A 16815-nucleotide genomic window follows, 5' to 3' on the forward strand; every position below is an offset into this window, starting at 1 on the left:
AACGGAGTGGGAATGAACTGGTTTCGAAGGAAACTCAAGAAAGATAGCAGAATATCTAGTGACTATGGAAATCTTTAAAAAATGGGATTCTTTTCAGAATTTAAGATTTTCTCCATTTGGGAACTGAGTCTCTTTCAAATCGATGTGTGATGAGTTGTCTAAAAACCATACATATTTCATCCCCATTTATATAATCAATGCCATCCTCTCTGAATGTTAAATTTTCCACCTGTGTTTCATCACTTTGTTTGTGAGTTCTCGTACCTCTTATACACATTTTGTTGACCCTGACATACATTTTTTCTGCGTCTCTTTCCTCTAGTTTTCCCGACTTGAAGCCTTTTTTCTACTTCATTTCATGTCTGTGGTCTTCAGAGAGGACCTACCCCTAGTTTAGTATTGATTTTATTTGAATTCTAATTTTTTCCACGGGTTTTTATTCTACTGGTATTCAAACGGGCACTCAACGGGTTTCATGGACCTTTAGTCGGATCATTGGTCGAGTTGTTCACGGTTGAAGGTTGATGAGTACAAACTCCGTGGATATAAAACCTTCAAAACGTTACAGATGAGTTGGTTCTGAGCTGCCTTGCTCCTCCTGTAGATGTGAAGATCATACATTTAGCGAAGCGCAAAATGGCAAAAAGTGCTAGTGATCGAGATGCCAAAAAGTAGAAATTATGGTGGAGGAATAGAAGGTTTAAATTGTTACTGTAGATTCAGAACTCTATCGATTTTATTCCAGATTTTCAGAGCGTAACCTCACTTAATTGACTCGACGAAGACTTAGATACCTTCAGTGAAACACAGGATGGCGGGAAGATGAGAGAATGATAAATAATATGTTATAAAAATTGTATATGTTTATTTTGACTTGAAATGTGACAGGTGCGAACGGGTCAATAAATATATATTTTTGAAACAAGTAATGCAAAACAAAAACTAAAAAGAACAATGAGTGACGAGGACACATTCATTTATCCGAGTTATTTTATAGGCGACCTTCAATTTGGATGTTTGGTACAGTATATACAAGTTAATAATAATGATACATATCACTTAGATTGTAGTAAAAATTGCGATGACTTCTTCTGGTGCACCAAACACGAATTTTAAAGTTCATCCAAACATACTCTGTTCGTTACAATGACAAACTACTTTCAATCTGCTTTTAGCTACAGTTACATCCTATAGTTGAACTTCAAGACTTCATCAGGCGCACAATTAACTTTTGGTACAACCATTCTCAAGCCCGATTCGAACTGAGCCGACTACTTTTATTGACGTTAATCATTATTTCTCCCAGTCCAATATCTCACATCCAAGTTGTACTGAATTTACGTTACTGTTAACTACTTTGAACTACAACGTAAGTTAAGTTAACTTAACGCGTTCACTTTTATCAGGTGGCCGAGTTGTCTTCAACACGGTCACCGTCCGTGTACTCCACGTGGACAACACTTGTATTTATTTTTTGCCACTCGTTTCTTTTTTATCCCCAACAAACTCGAGACGCGGCTCGTTTGTCTGCTTGTTTCACCATTTTTCTTACAAAATAACAGTTTTTTTCTCCAAATTTACAAAAATATGAATTTTTCATTCATCAAATGTTTTTCACTACAGGTTTTAGGCCTACGCAACGTCGAATGCTTGAGAAATGCTCATAAAAGTGTTGTTATGTTTGATTGTTCTGCTCAATGCAGTAACAGGACTTTCCAGGCATCCGAAACTGTTGCTTATCTCATTTGATGGATTTCGTTATGATTTATTAGAGGAGGGATTAGTAAGTGATTTGAATTTAGTGTATTAGATCATTGACTGCGTGTTTCAGGTACCGAACATTCACAAATGGGCGACAATGTCAACATGGTTCACTTCTGGTGTCAAATCACAATATGTGACATATACTGCTCCAAATCATATGAGTATTGCAACTGGAATGTTTGAACAAGAACACGGAATCGTCGGAAACTACTTTTTTGATGCGGAAACGAAGAAAATGTACGTGTCTGTATACTGAGTTTGCGACCATAGATTCGGTCTGTTTTTGATTCCTTAACTCCCGAAAGATTAAACTTAGAAGAATAATATTTGATGATCGAAGTATTTCGTTAATTTTAGGTTCGATTATTTCAATTCAACTGGTAAAGATGGTGCTGTGAACGCGTCGCAAGCAGATTTTTGGTTTAAATCAGATCCTATTTGGTTGACTAACGAGCGATGGGAGACGTCCAGGAGGTCTGCTTCGTTTTACTGGCCGAACGGAGAATCACCATTCCCGTACCTTCCTCATAGACCTAAAATCGCTAAGTTAGTGGATAATTCTATATTTTTCTCATTCTGAGTTTGCAGACCCTGGACTATCGTAGGTGATCTCAAAACTTGGATGCAAGATGCTGATGACGTTATCGATGCTTTTACTCGTGAGAAAGAGCCAGTTAATTTCGCTGCTTGGTACGTGGCTGAGCCTGATCACACACTTCATGGAAACGGATTCCATAATAAGGAAATTGAGAAAACATTGAAAAAAATGGACGATCTCTTCCTTTATTTCATCAAAAAGTTCGATGATAACAATTTGGGAACTGAAGTTAATATCATTCTAACAGCAGATCACGGTCATGCGGAAATTAAAGGTATGTAATATAAAAAGTTACATAATCTGCAGTTTTTTCTTCAGACCACAAGCATGTAATGTGTGTGAAAAATTTTGTGAGCGGTGCTGGGTTTGAGATGGGCGATCATATGATCTATCCACATTCGGAAGAAATCGGTAAACAGATTTATACGAATTTGACTGAAGCTGTGAAGAAATATGGATATGAAGTTAATATTCACTGGAAAGAAGATGTTCCGGAGAGGTGGCACTATAAAAACAGTTCTAGAATTGGGAAAATTGTATTTGAACCACAAGTCGGATCCGCAATCTCGTTTTCATGCACCTCTGAGCAGATGGAAAAGTGAGTAGAATTTAGCAGTTCTGCATAATATCGTAATAAACTTCAGACAATACGGAGAGAATGGTACTACAAAATTCAATTCATCCACGCATGGGCAAGATCCTGATAGACCAGAAATGAGAGCGTTCCTCATGATGAGAGGACCTGCGTTTTCTGAAAATTACACTGTAAGAAATCAATCATAATTGTAATTTTTGAAAATACTATTTTCAGATAGCCGATATTCCATCGAACGTAGATTTATATAATCTGATGTGTCATGTACTCGGAATCACTCCATCTGAAAACAATGGAACGATGGAAATTGTAAAACGAGCATTGAAAGAGAATAGATACTTGCCAATGACTCATGGATTCGTATTTAATCAGATCACTGTGAGTCCACAGTTTTAATAAATGTTATTACATGAGTCAAGTGATTCATATCAGTTTATAGTCATCCTGTGAATGTCTCTGTACAACTCGATCTTTTGTATTCCAGGACTCATGGAGTTTCTCCTTAATTCTCATTCCATCAATGTGCATTGTGATCGTTTTCTTTGCTTACGGTTGTAAAAAGACCGTATTGAAGTCGGATCCTAATTGGGGAAGATCTGATACTGTTCAAGGATATCGTCCGTTGAGTAATAGAACAAATGAAGGATTCGAATTGAATGATGATGAAGATGAAGATGAAGGAGATGGGTTGAGGAGTAGTGGTGATATAGAAAGAGGTGGAAGAAGGAATCAAGCAGGAGGAGGAGCTCTCGGAAGTGTAAGATCAACACACAGTTTTTCTAAATTGTGGAACTTTTTTCAGCTCAGCAATGGGACAGTTGCCATGTCAGGACTATTGGACGAAATGAGCGACGATGATATTTGATACTCTACTTATGATTTCCAGTTTTTAGAACACAATGTACATAAGTCTCACTTTTTTATTTTCCACCCCGATTTCCAGCAGAGTGCCTTTTTTCGAGTTTTAATACCGATTTAGCAAAATATCCGAGTTTCTTTGCAAAATAATCATCATGTCACCTAGTCATATTACATGTTTTATCCTCTTTTCGATGTCATCCGGTTGTGGATTTTTTGGATTTCTAAAATCACCATCTTATCAGATTAAATGTGATATTTTCATGTATCATTCAGTCAACTAATGAATATTTCATCCGTTTTGAAAACGCTTTTATACATTTTTGCTTTTGGTTTCATCTTGGCCTTGCTCGTTACTTCTTGCCTTCTTTTTTCTTAGAAAAAGTGATTTTCATATGATTTTCAGGGTATGTCTGCTCCAAATGAGCCGCAGTCGTTCACTGATCCAGCGTACTGGAAAAACTTCTTCGCCAAAAGGAAATCACCATTCGAATGGTATAATTTTGGCAAAGAGGAGAAAAATATTAATATTCGTATTTGAAGGTACGGAGACTACAATTCGTTGTCGAAAGTAATCGATAAGTATTTAAAACCAAGTGATAAATTCCTTCAACTTGGATGCGGTAACTCCGAATTGGCCACTCAACTGTACGACAATGGATTCCATAATATTCACAGTATTGATGTGGAACCCTCTGTTATTGCCGCACAGATTCGGAAAAATAAGGAAAGACCCGGGATGCTGTTCAGTACTGGAGATGCTGCTAATGTAAGTTTTATCAAAAAATGCTTATTGAAATTTTTAACTTTTCCAGCTTACAATGGGCGATGGAGAACTCACAGTTGTTCTAGACAAGGGAACTCTCGATGCTCTCCTTCCACCAGCTGCATCAGACGCTGATAGAGCTACAGTGACAAAAATGTTCGATGAGGTTCATCGAGTACTCGCTTCCGGAGGAAGATACATCATCGTTACGCTTGCACAGCCACATATTACCGAATTCTGGATTGATCATTTCTTCCCGCTGTATGTGGAAACTTTGGTAAATTTATATTGAAAAAATCCCATTTTTGCAGCAAGCAATACATCCTCCGAGTGCAGAAGGTTGAGAACAAAGCATCGGGATTTCCAATGCCCGTGTTCTGTTTCATCGCCACGAAAATGCGTGCTCCAATGCCGAATCCATTGGTATGCCTCTGAAATTTTTCTGCCCCTCATATTAACGAATTTCAGCCACTCGAAGTGCTTCGTTCCAGTTCAATTCGAACTGACCGTATTGAGAGTACTGATGAATTAAAAGATGCCATTCGAGGAGAACAAGAGTTGTCACAGTTCATTTACCTCTGTTCCAAGTGAGAAATTCTCTTGAAAATCCTTCAAAACCAAGATTGTTTCAGAAAGCTTGACGTGGAAGTATCAATTGATTTCCAAGGAGAAGATTCATCATCGGGACCGCGGTACCGTGTTTGTGTCGTCGATAATCCGGAAACTAAAACTATCGATACGTTTGCTGCGTTTGTGGTTCCTATTGGAAGGTATCCACATATCCAATGAACACTTATAACTGTCAATTTCCAGAGATGCCGAGTGGCTCTTCGCTTCACCGAAAGGCAGAAAAGCTCTTCGTTCACAATGTGGTCGTGATCGTCTCGCAATGATTTTTCTCAACAGAAGCCATCAATATGAGAAAGGAATGGATGGAGTGAAAGCGGACATCGGACATTTTGTTGGAATGTTGGATGTTAGAGCGAACGATTCGGGAAATGTGAGCATTTAGAGCAGTGTGAATAGGTTAAACAATTTTGTTTTATAGTATGAGATCTTATCAGTCGGTGGAGTCGATGTCAAGCGAACTATTTCAACTGGTCGCTCTGAAATCAATGGTGGATGGAGTGTTGAAGAGATTACAGTCGACGGAAAGAATTGTAGAAGACTTGTTTTCTTGAACACAATGAACTTGGTGCAATCGGAAGCGTTCTTGAAAAGTGATACTTGAAAATACTCAACTAATTTCAATATTCGAATATTTCAGCCGGAAAGAAGAAGCAAACGATAATTGATCTCGACCAGCTCGCCTGTGATTTCCATAGAATGATGATTGGATCATTAGCACTGAGTTCTCATCAACCACTTGCTAAACTTGATACTCCGTGTAAAATGGCAGTACTTGGACTCGGAGGAGGTCTTCTGACTGCATATCTCCTGAGACACTTCAGAAAAGTACGAATCACTGCTGTCGAACTCGATCCAGAAGTTGCTAAAATTGCCAATGCTCACTTTTCATTCCCTCACTCGGATCCGAGAATCGAAGTAGTCATTCAAGATGCTTTGGTACATCTTCAAGAGACTGCTAAGAAATCGGAAGGTATTTTGAAATAATCTTTGAATTCCCTGTTCATCAATAAACTTGCAGAAGAGAAATACGACGTAATATTCGTTGACGTTTCCGGGAGTCAGAATGCTGCACTCCAATGCCCACCTCCTTCATTCCTCACACCAGAGGCTCTTTCCGATATGAAAAACTCTCTGAAAGAACACGGAATGCTCAGTTTGAACCTAGTCACACGTGACTCTGAACTAGGAAAATCGATTAAGTTGAATATCATTGAGTATTTCCCAACTCTTTACACGGTTTTATCATTCGAAGATGTTAACGAGGTTTGATTGAATAATACCTGTCTCTATCTCATCTCTATTTCTCAGGTTATCGTTGGACTTAAAGCTCCAAAGAACACTCTGAAGCCAGTCGTTCCTCAAAAATTAATCAACACCGTCCGCAAAGACTTGGGAAGTTACGATGAAGTCGTCGGAGCGATCTCGAATATTCGTATGGTTGATTAACTTGTTTTTCTTTTTCTTCTCTGTTTTTTTTTGAGTATCCCGTTGTTTTTAATTATTCCCATGTTGCAAGTTTGATACCGATTTCTTTTCTTGTTGTTTCACTTTTTAAAAATAAATATGGTTTATGATTCCAGTCACAAAATCAGTCGGATGTTCAATAACGTGTCAGTGACCTCCAGTACGATAAAGTCTAGTAGCCCCCAAATATTGAAATAAATCTGTGAATAAATACAGTTTGCACGGGGGATTATTGTCTATTAACCTTTTTGACAATTTTTAATCGTTTCAATATTCACTTCCTCATTTGAATTCCTTTTAAATGTTGCAATTGAAATCTCGTTTCATTCAAAATGATTCGAATAATTTCTCTTGTTTTTCTATTTTCGGTACTCAATGTTTTGGTTGATTCGAATTCAATGCCGATGCGAATGATGGCTGTCAAGGTACTCTGCAATTATTTCCTATTCTATTGAATTTCGTGTTTTCAGCCAGGAGATAAACTAGAAATCGAGTATTACAATCCAACAAAAATCTCCAGATTTGTCAAAAATGCGAAAGGAGTTGAAATTGAACACGTTTTCAGAGTGTGCAATGGAAAGAATAAGGCGAAATGTGGATATTGGGAGAACGTCAAGGTAGACTCATTTTTTTATTTCAGACATTTTAATGTGATATTTTCAGACAAAGAAGAAGGTTGCACGAGCGACAACTTACAATAAAAAGAAGAATATTCTGACTGTTCCAAAAATGAAAGCGGCCGATGCGGGAACTTATAGAGATAATAATTATGATACTGTAACTGTTTATGTTATGTGAAGATTAAGAATGAAATAATTGATATGTTGAACAAAACACAGAAGGAGAAGGATTATTGAGATTGACTCCAGCTATAGTTGGAACTAAAATCTGATCACCTTCGAACCACGTATCCATTCTTAAGGAAGTTGAAAATAAAACGAAAACGTGTTAGGTCTCATAGATGAATCATTTAGTATAGAACATCCTCCATCTGCAATTCTGAAGCCACAAGGGGATCCGAGTTTCCGAAAAGTCTTTCATTTGACTATCCAAGAAAACATTTGATCATGGTTACTGTGAATTGTTTTTACTAGAACAAACTCCTGGAATTCACATCTGTTTGGAACTCAAACTACACATTCTCATCGTGTCTTGTTTTTTGACCAATTCGAGTCAATCGTTTCCAGATCAAACACTATATAATACCATCTTCTTCTTCTTCTCTTCGCTTCCGTCACCATCACTTTCAGCAGCAAAGGAAGGCATCAATTGACGACTTAAAGGTGGAGTTAACAGAGACTCTTTTCTCTTATCACAATAATAAATTAAATTGTGATAAAAGAAGAGAAAGAGAGGCACAGTCGTCACCTACCATTTTTCAACTCTTTTTGATTTATTGCCCCCTTTCTTCTGGTTGTAAAATACTTACTTTTTTGGTTTTGCTGAAAGTTTGAATTGAAATTTCCCGTTTTCAGATGAAATTTCTCTCGGCAGTACTTGTACTGCTGGTGGCATCCAGTCATGTTTTAGGAGATTCTAGTAAGTTTTCAGTTTAAAAAAGAACAAAGAGGCTGCAAATTAAAAAATTTCTAATAGGATAATCATTATTTTTTTCCTACTAATTATCTAATTTCCTATTCTTCGAAGGCAGCCACATATGAAGAAACTATTCTAATAGAGTTTATATGAAAATGCTACAGTAACCAATCCACTGCTTCTTGATTTCTGAATCCCCCAATTCAATTCCATTTGAAAATTCGAAAAGCAGCCTCAACATATTTAAAAATTGGGCGTTTCCCTTGTTCCCGGTGGCGTCGCTCCTGCAATAAATCATTTTGATCACCACTGATTGGTAGCTTTTTGTCAACTGATAACAGTTAAGAGGACTGAAAGAATTAAAATGTCTTCTCTTTTTCAATGAGTATTGTACTCTGATTAGGCGAATGGAATGAAACTGTATTGGGAGAGGAAAGGATGATGATGATGAAATCGGAACGGGACTAAAAATAAATATACAGCGGGAATGCATTTAGAAAACTTGTTGATGTTATGGGATAATCACCGCCGAAAAACTAAGATTGCAAAAAATGGGAAAGCCTTTTAAAAATACACTTTTTAAAAGTTTGAACCTCTTGGAAAACTTTTTTTGGATTGCTATCAACCCCATAAAGATTGTTTTGAGTATCATTTTGACTGCATGAGAATAGTTTTCATAGTTATTCAGTCTGTATGAGCTTGAGATTATATCAAAAAAGATATTTAATATAAGGGCTATTCAAATCTGGAAACAAACATTCTTCCTCATAACTGAAAAACTGAGTGAAAAAAGGTTGTTTCCAGAAGTGAGCAGCCACATAACAAAGAGACTCTTTCTGATACAAGTCTTATTGTTTACAAAAATTTTGGGGGATTTTTACGAAAAGGCTCTTGTCTCAAATTTTCAAGACATCAAAAACGAAGAAAAGGCTTCTTCTTGGCCGTGAGTAACCACAACAGAACTATTCTGAACCACATAACAGAGTTGATTAGCAAATCCAGAATCAAATAATGTTCCATGTCCCATCAAATATTTATTCCTGAAAATTGAACATCGGTTTAACAGAGTTTCTACAAATCCGTTGCTAGTCAATAAATTCAAATAAATAGGATTTATCATAAGATATAAGCCAGCTCTAATTCAGCATACAATCATCGTCCGGCAAAAATTGAAAAGTTAAGTTAAATGAAGAATTCCAATCATAAATTATTCAGTTTCAAAAAGTTTAATACAAATTTTTGTTCCAGGTTCAACTGTCACAACAACGCCTGCTTCGGAACCAAGCACAAGTACTCCAGGTTCGTCTTTAGGATGAAGAAAGTGAACACAATTTGGCGAACTACGTTTTCCAAATTGAAAAGTTTTATCCTTTCACAAAGTTTTTCCTCCCGTTCTAATCAAAGAAGTTGATAACCGATTAATTGATTTCCTTTGCTTTTTCTCAAAAATGTTTAATCAAACTAACTGATTGCTGATTGGTTGGAACTGTAGGAAAGAGGCAAACTCGAGAGAACTGAAAATAGAAAAATGAAGGAATGTGTGAATGACGTCATAGTGATGTCAATGGAATGAATAGAAGAGGAAGTGATAAGAGATGATTTATCTACTTGAATTCCAGAAAAATATGTTTTTGATTTGGAAGTTATCTGAAAACTCAATTACAGTAGTGCCAACTGATGGTTCATCAGCCAGCACTGTCACTGAGGGATCTACTGCTTCTGCAGGAACTGGATCCACAGTTTCAGCTGGTACAGGACCAACAGCAGCTCCTGGAAGTACAGTAACCGATGAATCAAATACAGGAAGCACTGTTCCAGGTGTGCGAATCATCTCTGACATCAATTCAAACTTCAATTTCAGCAGGCACAACCACTCCAACTCCATTGAAACTTTCCACTTTCCCAGTGTCGAATGATGTAACCGTATTAGATGCCAAGCTCATTCTTCAACAGGCAGTACAACTCAATCAGCAAATCAATGCGTAAGTTTTCTTTGGTTTTTCTGAAAAGTAGTAATTCAATATTTTTCAATCCGACAACTCATAAACTATTCAGATTGAATGACTACTTGAAGAAAGCTCAAGCCGACACTGACCCAAACAAATCTCCACTTTTTGCTCAACTCAATTCATTCTCTACAAATATCACAGCTCAAAACACAACTCTGCAAGGATATGTGACGAAGCTGCAGGTATAGCACTTTAAATAAAAACTACTAGAAATGAATAATCCCTCTTTCAGGCACTCGCTGACACTCAATCCAATTTGGATAAACGTGTCACATCTGCTACTAACACATTCGTTTGCTTCTCTCAATCTAGCTGTGTTACTGTGAGTTTTCCATTATAATTTGAGTGAACTAGTCTGAAAAAAAACTCACTCAAGCTTAGAGAACACATTAAAGACAACTTTTTCACATACTCTATCTAATTGCAGGATGTTCCAACTACTCCAGAACCAACTTCGCCAGGACCGACTCCGTGTAAGTCGAGTTGAATGAGATGAGAATATTTAGGACATTTTGAAAAAAGAATCCCGAATGTTAATCTCTCACTTTTTGTTTTTTAGCTGTCACTCCATGCACGAACAAAACTTTGATCACGGACGATACTAAGACTTTACCATATTCTTTTGATAACACTCAGGTGAATTTCGAATTATCGTTTAGTTTAGAAGAATCTTTTTACAGAATGCTGCTCAATGTGTTGTTAGTGTGAAATCTAAAGACTCAACATACAACGTGACAGTGACCCTCAATGCAACATTCACCGGGTCCGATGCTTGGGTGAGATTGGTTGAGACAAGAACTCAGAACAGTGTTACGTAAGTAGAAAACAAAGTCAACACGATATACCAACTTTATTATAGGTTCAATGGCTCGATAAGCGACTACGTTTTTACAGCTTTCCAAGAAGTGGATGTCTTTTATTATTCTGGACCACGATCAACAGTTCAATTCAATTTCGATTATAAACAAGGTTTTTAATTCGAAGTGGAGTTAACAAACAACAAACGTTTTTTAGTTGATAACTGTAATCTCAATTGCACTGGAGATAACGGAAAGTGCAGAGTAAGTCAATCTGGAGTGCAGTATTGTGAATGCAAGAAATGCGAATACACTGGAGATTTTTGCGAAAGTAAGTTGTAGAAACCAAAGTGAGGGAAAAGTTCAGAAACCATCTTTTTCAGCTCCCCTTGCTGATCCATGTCAGTCGAAACAGAAACGAGTATGTGGTCAAAATGCTGACCCACAGTATGGATTATGCTATAAGTAAAATTGTTTTATTCAGAACCAGTTTATAGAAATTTGATTGCAGGAACGCATGTTTTGATCAATGTTATGCTTGCGAATGCGCCCCTGGTGCAGATACTGACTCTCCACAGAAATGCAAGAGCATTCAAAATCCCTCTCGTAAGTAAAAGAACCGCTTGAGTCATGATTCTTTAAACATTATTTTGCCGGTATATTTTTTTCCACGACAAATCGCAGAATATCCCAATGAAGACTATTTTTACAAGTATAGAAAGTTTGCAATTGTTCAGTTAGTATTAAGAACAGGTGTGCATGAATAGGGTACCCCTAACTTTCAATAATTTGAATAAACAAAACAAAAATGATCCCACTCCATGAATCTTTCAGCGCCGGTACTCCCAACTGGTGATCCAGTCTGTCCAAGCACTGCTGCTCCAACTACAACTCCAGCTCTTTTCACATCCACAGTTTCTCTAAGTGGAAGTACTCAAAGTAGTGGTACAGTCAATCCATCTCAACCAACTGATGGATCCACTGCTTCGCCAGCTTCGACTGGGACTACTGTAACTGCGGATCCAAATGCATCTACAGGTAGTATTTCAGATTCCAAAATGTCCTGATGTAAGACAACTTCTGAGTTTTTACAGCAAGTACCGTAACTACTCCAGCACCAAGTTCATCTACAGGTCTGTCGACATAACTACTTTAGTAGTGATAAATTAAGTATTTTCAGTTGTCTCGAGCACGGAAACTTTGGTCGCTTCAACAGCTACTAGCAACTCACCATCAGGAGAAACTTAAATCCGAGTATTTTGTGTAACTTCGGCAAGAAATCAAAAAATTCTCCGATGTTTCGAACATCAAGATAAATATGTAAAGCTTGTGTTAAACTAGGTTTTCTAATTCGCATATTTACTAATGAAAGCCTTCCTAGCACTGAACCGCTCAACTACATCATTATCCTTTTCCTTAATTGGCTCTAGACAGAACTGCAGCGTCACTAGTGAAACTTCTCAAATTTTTTCCGTCTCATCTTTTTTGTACCTTGAGTGCTTGGCCTCAGCCAATAACTTCTAGATTTCAGATGGTTCTCTGCTTTCGAAATATCTCTCTATTCAAACACAATGAGGTTAGGATTTTTGATCCTATTAAGGTTCGAGTAAAGCTCTCACCCATATTGTCTTCCCTTCATACTCTAAATACATATATCTTCTTCCAATAACCTCCTCTTATTACATTTTCCCAAAAACCCATCCAACCATGTGTCCACCCAGTCCCCCCTCTTACGCTTCTTTGTCCTGCACCTTCTGCTGGTGGTGGAAGATCCATTATGTATACATAGACACACACACACTCTTCGGAATATACATACACAAACAAACACACACCTTTTCAAATTGTAGAGACCTTCTCCTCCTCTCTTTTTCCCTTTTTCCCCCCGTTTTCCTTTAGAATATCGTATTCACACTCAGTCACTATGGGGGCCCCCGTCCGCTTCTCGCATAATTTCTCCCGCAGTCAGTCATGGCCAGAACGAGAGAGATTGAGAGACATAGAGAGGAAGATCACGCGCTCATAAGAATAAGAGAGACATGAAATATCATCAGAAATTGAGAGAACATTGACAAGATTTCGTCTCTTTCTCAGAGCTCTCTCTATTCAGAGTACTCTCTCACACAGAGTCTTCAGTCAGCTGACTTCCTCCAAGACCATGAGGGGGGCGGAGCATACAATTGGCACTGTGCCAAGTGGGCGGAGCCTGAAACTAGGGGGCTAACCGTTAAGCCTGAGGCTTTCTTCCACTACTCAGTCAATCCAAATTTTTGATTCCAAATTCACCCTCTCTCCCTCTCTCTCACTTTCTAAAAATGCCAGCCGTCCAAAAAGCCAAGAAAGTCACCAAGACCAAGAAGGTCGCTGCCAAGCCAAAGACCCCAAAGGTCAAGAAGGTAAGATACAAATCTTGAGAAAATCTGAATTCTATTGAATTATTTTGAAGATTCAGGCGTCCCCAAGGAAGGCTGCAACACCGAAGAAGGCCGCTAAGAAGCCAGTAAAAAAGGTCGCCGCCAAGAAGTCTCCAGCCAAGAAGGCTGCCCCAAAGAAGGTAAGTAAAGACTCCTCTGAAACTCTTTTTCTTAGTTATTGAATCCTATCTGATTCTATTTTTCATTTTCTCAAATTTTCAGAAGTAAACGTTCAACATATTCCATTCGAATCTCTGAAACTCTCCAGAATCTCATTACAACCTTCACACCAAAATGCCTTCAATATAAACTAAACCAATGATAAACTACCTCACTTTTTTATGATGTTTTTCAAAAAAACTCTTTCTTATTCTGTACTTTTTCTCTTTTAAATGTACAAACTTACTCTTTTGTCTTCAATAAAAACGTTACATTACATTACAAACACGTGTTTTCCTGTCTTTACGGTCTTCCGAATATTCAAAAATTTGTAACAATTACCCTATCCAGAGGACAAGAATAGACCGTCCAAAGGAGGGTTGGATGGGCAGCAATTAGGGTGCGAAACGAGTATCCGTGCGGAAAGAAACGGAAATTTGATTTGCGTTTACAACGCGGAACGGGAAGGAAAAGAAACAGAGGCGTTAATTATCAACGGCGCAATTAAAATTTTGGACTTAACTACCCTCAAGGTTCTACCAATATACTTTGACAGGAAAACCTCATGTTTCTAATGACTGTCTGTAATTGCTAATGAGTTTAGTAATTATGGTAATCCATCAGGGTCGAGGTACCAAAGAGTTTTTACCAAAAATGTTTTTCAGGCGATGACGTGTCACTGATATAATGCCAATCTAGCAACAAATATTTCAGAGTTCGATATTTCAATCATGGTTTTCCCAGTTAACAGTTGTTGTGCACAATAGCTTCTCTCTCTCTTCAATAACAATTTCCTGAGTTTCACTTTTGATTGGTTTAAAACTCCTCTTCTAAAAACCTTTTCTGTAATTGAAGAAGAAGCTCCTATACTTTCTTTTTCCATTTTGTGTACGTACGAAGTATTCTCAGAACTGAATAACTTTAATGGGAAATAAATTAATTTTTAAATTTCATTGGTACCGTATTCAGACTAACTGACATAATATGGTCAGTTCGAAAATGATCCGACTTGTTCTGTTTCCATAAAAAAGTTAGAAAGTAGACAACTGATTTGAAATAGTTAAGACTTCAGGATTCAAATCGCATGGATTTCTACACGGAACTCACAAATTCGTCTGTAAGTTTTAGAAAATAGCCTGATACAAGATATGAGCATTAAAGTTAGCTCCATTTCGACACTGAAGATTATACCGAACTTACCATTTCGATTTTTTTGATGCGATGTTTAAAGGTGGACTAAGGTCAACTCTGATATTTTCATAGAATAATGTATGAGTACCTGTAAGCTCATTTTCATACCGAAAAATTTTTTAAAATCGGTCTGGAACCCGCTGAGAGCGATCGCCGGTGAGTTTGGGCATTTCGCTGGCCGGTGAAAATTGGCGGTATGGCTCAGCAATTCGAGTTCAGTCGTATGTTCATTTGTTCATTTCATTGAGTTCATCTTCATATTTCAAGAATTTTTCAATTCGGTTCATTCCCCGCGGAGAACGAGCGGCAAAACAGTTTGGGCATTTCTGTGGCCATGGAACATTCTAGAACTTTTTCGAAAATGTTGTTTTTTTCGAGTTTTCTTCGTTTTTTCTAACAATTTTGTAATAATTCTATCAATTTTTGCCGTTCACTTTCGAAATTATTGAAAGAAAACAACAAAAATGACCAAAAATAGCGATAAAATTTGAAAAATTCAACATGGCCGAAGTCGAATTTCTAGGCCACCGAAATGCCCAAACTCACCGGCGATCGCTCTCAGCGGGTTCCAGACCGATTTTTGAAATTTTTTCGGTATGAAAATGAACTCACAGGTACTCATACATTATTCTATGAAAATATCAGAGTTGACCTTAGTCCACCTTTAAATCTTTTTAACACGCCTTATTAAATTTCAGAATAACTTTGCTGGAGAATTCGACCTGGATCTTCCAAAACGATGCATCTTATTCCACATCTCTTTCTAAAATTAAGATGTGCTGTTCATCTCTAATCAACTTCTCGTCTGACGTCGTCTCACATCATTTGTTTTGTCTGAAACCAAGCATATTCCCCAGTCTATAATTTCCATACGTGGGTGTCGTTTGCTTGTTTACAAGGTAAATCACATGTTTGAAGCACATAATTACTGCTTCGAGAATCGGAAGCAGACACCTGCGACTACGGTAGATAATTATTCAAATTATCACTAAACGTGACTAGGTACATTATTAAATTATTTTTTTTGTTTTCCAGTTCTCCTCCAAATTTGGCACCAACTCATTAGTAACTCTTGATGAGCCACGAAAGTAGCATTCTTAATCTTTTCATTCCGAATAATCACGAATGTTTCAAACATCGGGACCTTCCAATTCTGCGTCTCTTCAGATTGTGAACTCTCTCATCTCAATCTATTATATTATATCTAGACGTTCGTTCCTCCTCCTCTTCTTTCACTCTTCTCTTCCATGTCTGCTTCTCTCTGATTCATACACTATTTTCTAGGTTATATGTATATATTGTGCTTTTGGTTGTATGTAAGGCGGAGTGCACTCGGAAAGAGCGACAGAGGGAAAGAAAGAGGGAAAGAGGGAAAAGAGGAATTGGGTGGGGCTCTCAGGGGTTATGCACAGCACGTTTCGTCCCGATGGGCAAGAGAGAAAGCGGAGAAATATTTGGAAATGGAAAGTGTACTTTTGAAAAATGGGGAAAAGAGGAAGAGAGATGGAGAACGGATAAGAGGAGCTGGAGAAGATAATCGACATGTATGGAGTGAGAGAGAATGAAAGATTATGAGATAATGGATACATATCAATCAACATACAATGAAAACGGTATCCGGAGAGCATGAGCTTCACCTCATTTGTTCGAAAACTTTGTCTTTCTCGAGGAACAGATTTTTAGAGACGAGGCCTTTAACACTTTTTAAATGTTAAATCTGTTCTCTGATCCTAGAATCTGGTCCTAGATAGATTTGTTTTGATTACCAGAAAAGCTCTAACATCCCCCCAGATTAGGTCTCTAACACAAAAAAGCTGCTGGATTGGCCGGAAGAATACATTCAGAGACCGTCTACTAGAGGATAACCACTGAAAATTTAACTTATATTATGTTTCCTACGGTATTCATCTTAGACAGAGCAACGTGATCGGATCGGACAAGCAAGACCTTGGAAGTAGTAGCTTTTCCTAAAGTACGAGAAAAAAGTTATAGAATATGAATGTCATGTTGGATACTCGGGGAAACTATAGAGAC

General features: G+C 37.6%; 5 protein-coding genes across 5 annotated transcripts; all 5 read left to right on the top strand.

Annotated features, from left to right (window-relative positions):
• Positions 1 to 1657: 1657 nt before the first annotated feature.
• On the top strand, positions 1658 to 3822 carry GCK72_013738 (uncharacterized protein; the record flags this gene model as incomplete). Its single annotated transcript, XM_053729961.1, has 9 exons — positions 1658 to 1783; positions 1832 to 2001; positions 2122 to 2310; positions 2353 to 2636; positions 2681 to 2960; positions 3007 to 3127; positions 3174 to 3335; positions 3442 to 3714; positions 3760 to 3822. 9 exons carry the CDS (start codon positions 1658 to 1660, stop codon positions 3820 to 3822), a joined length of 1668 nt encoding a protein of 555 aa, XP_053584733.1.
• A 402-nt stretch (positions 3823 to 4224) lies between these two features.
• On the top strand, positions 4225 to 6657 carry GCK72_013739 (uncharacterized protein; the record flags this gene model as incomplete). The annotated part of the gene is made up of 11 exons (XM_053729962.1): positions 4225 to 4310; positions 4359 to 4584; positions 4631 to 4842; positions 4893 to 5004; positions 5050 to 5168; positions 5214 to 5351; positions 5395 to 5581; positions 5630 to 5801; positions 5849 to 6181; positions 6230 to 6474; positions 6520 to 6657. The coding sequence occupies 11 exons, from the start codon at positions 4225 to 4227 to the stop codon at positions 6655 to 6657; spliced, it is 1968 nt and encodes a 655-aa protein (XP_053584734.1).
• A 344-nt stretch (positions 6658 to 7001) lies between these two features.
• GCK72_013740 (uncharacterized protein) lies at positions 7002 to 7473 on the top strand (the record flags this gene model as incomplete). The annotated part of the gene is made up of 3 exons (XM_003096864.2): positions 7002 to 7100; positions 7146 to 7292; positions 7339 to 7473. Coding segments are annotated over 3 exons (381 nt in total), but the record flags the coding sequence as incomplete, so codon positions are not given.
• On the top strand, positions 7074 to 12265 carry GCK72_013741 (uncharacterized protein; the record flags this gene model as incomplete). The annotated part of the gene is made up of 19 exons (XM_053729963.1): positions 7074 to 7100; positions 7146 to 7292; positions 7339 to 7452; positions 8151 to 8214; positions 9460 to 9510; positions 9877 to 10029; positions 10073 to 10193; positions 10267 to 10402; positions 10453 to 10542; positions 10648 to 10693; positions 10780 to 10856; positions 10901 to 11034; positions 11080 to 11189; positions 11235 to 11348; positions 11401 to 11482; positions 11529 to 11623; positions 11852 to 12055; positions 12112 to 12150; positions 12198 to 12265. The coding sequence occupies 19 exons, from the start codon at positions 7074 to 7076 to the stop codon at positions 12263 to 12265; spliced, it is 1872 nt and encodes a 623-aa protein (XP_053584735.1).
• A 1067-nt stretch (positions 12266 to 13332) lies between these two features.
• GCK72_013742 (uncharacterized protein) lies at positions 13333 to 15548 on the top strand (the record flags this gene model as incomplete). The annotated part of the gene is made up of 3 exons (XM_053729964.1): positions 13333 to 13413; positions 13470 to 13571; positions 15480 to 15548. 3 exons carry the CDS (start codon positions 13333 to 13335, stop codon positions 15546 to 15548), a joined length of 252 nt encoding a protein of 83 aa, XP_053584736.1.
• Positions 15549 to 16815: the final 1267 nt, after the last annotated feature.

This window comes from Caenorhabditis remanei, chromosome IV (assembly GCF_010183535.1).
Source record: "Caenorhabditis remanei strain PX506 chromosome IV, whole genome shotgun sequence".
Classification (NCBI taxonomy): Eukaryota; Metazoa; Nematoda; class Chromadorea; order Rhabditida; family Rhabditidae; genus Caenorhabditis; species Caenorhabditis remanei.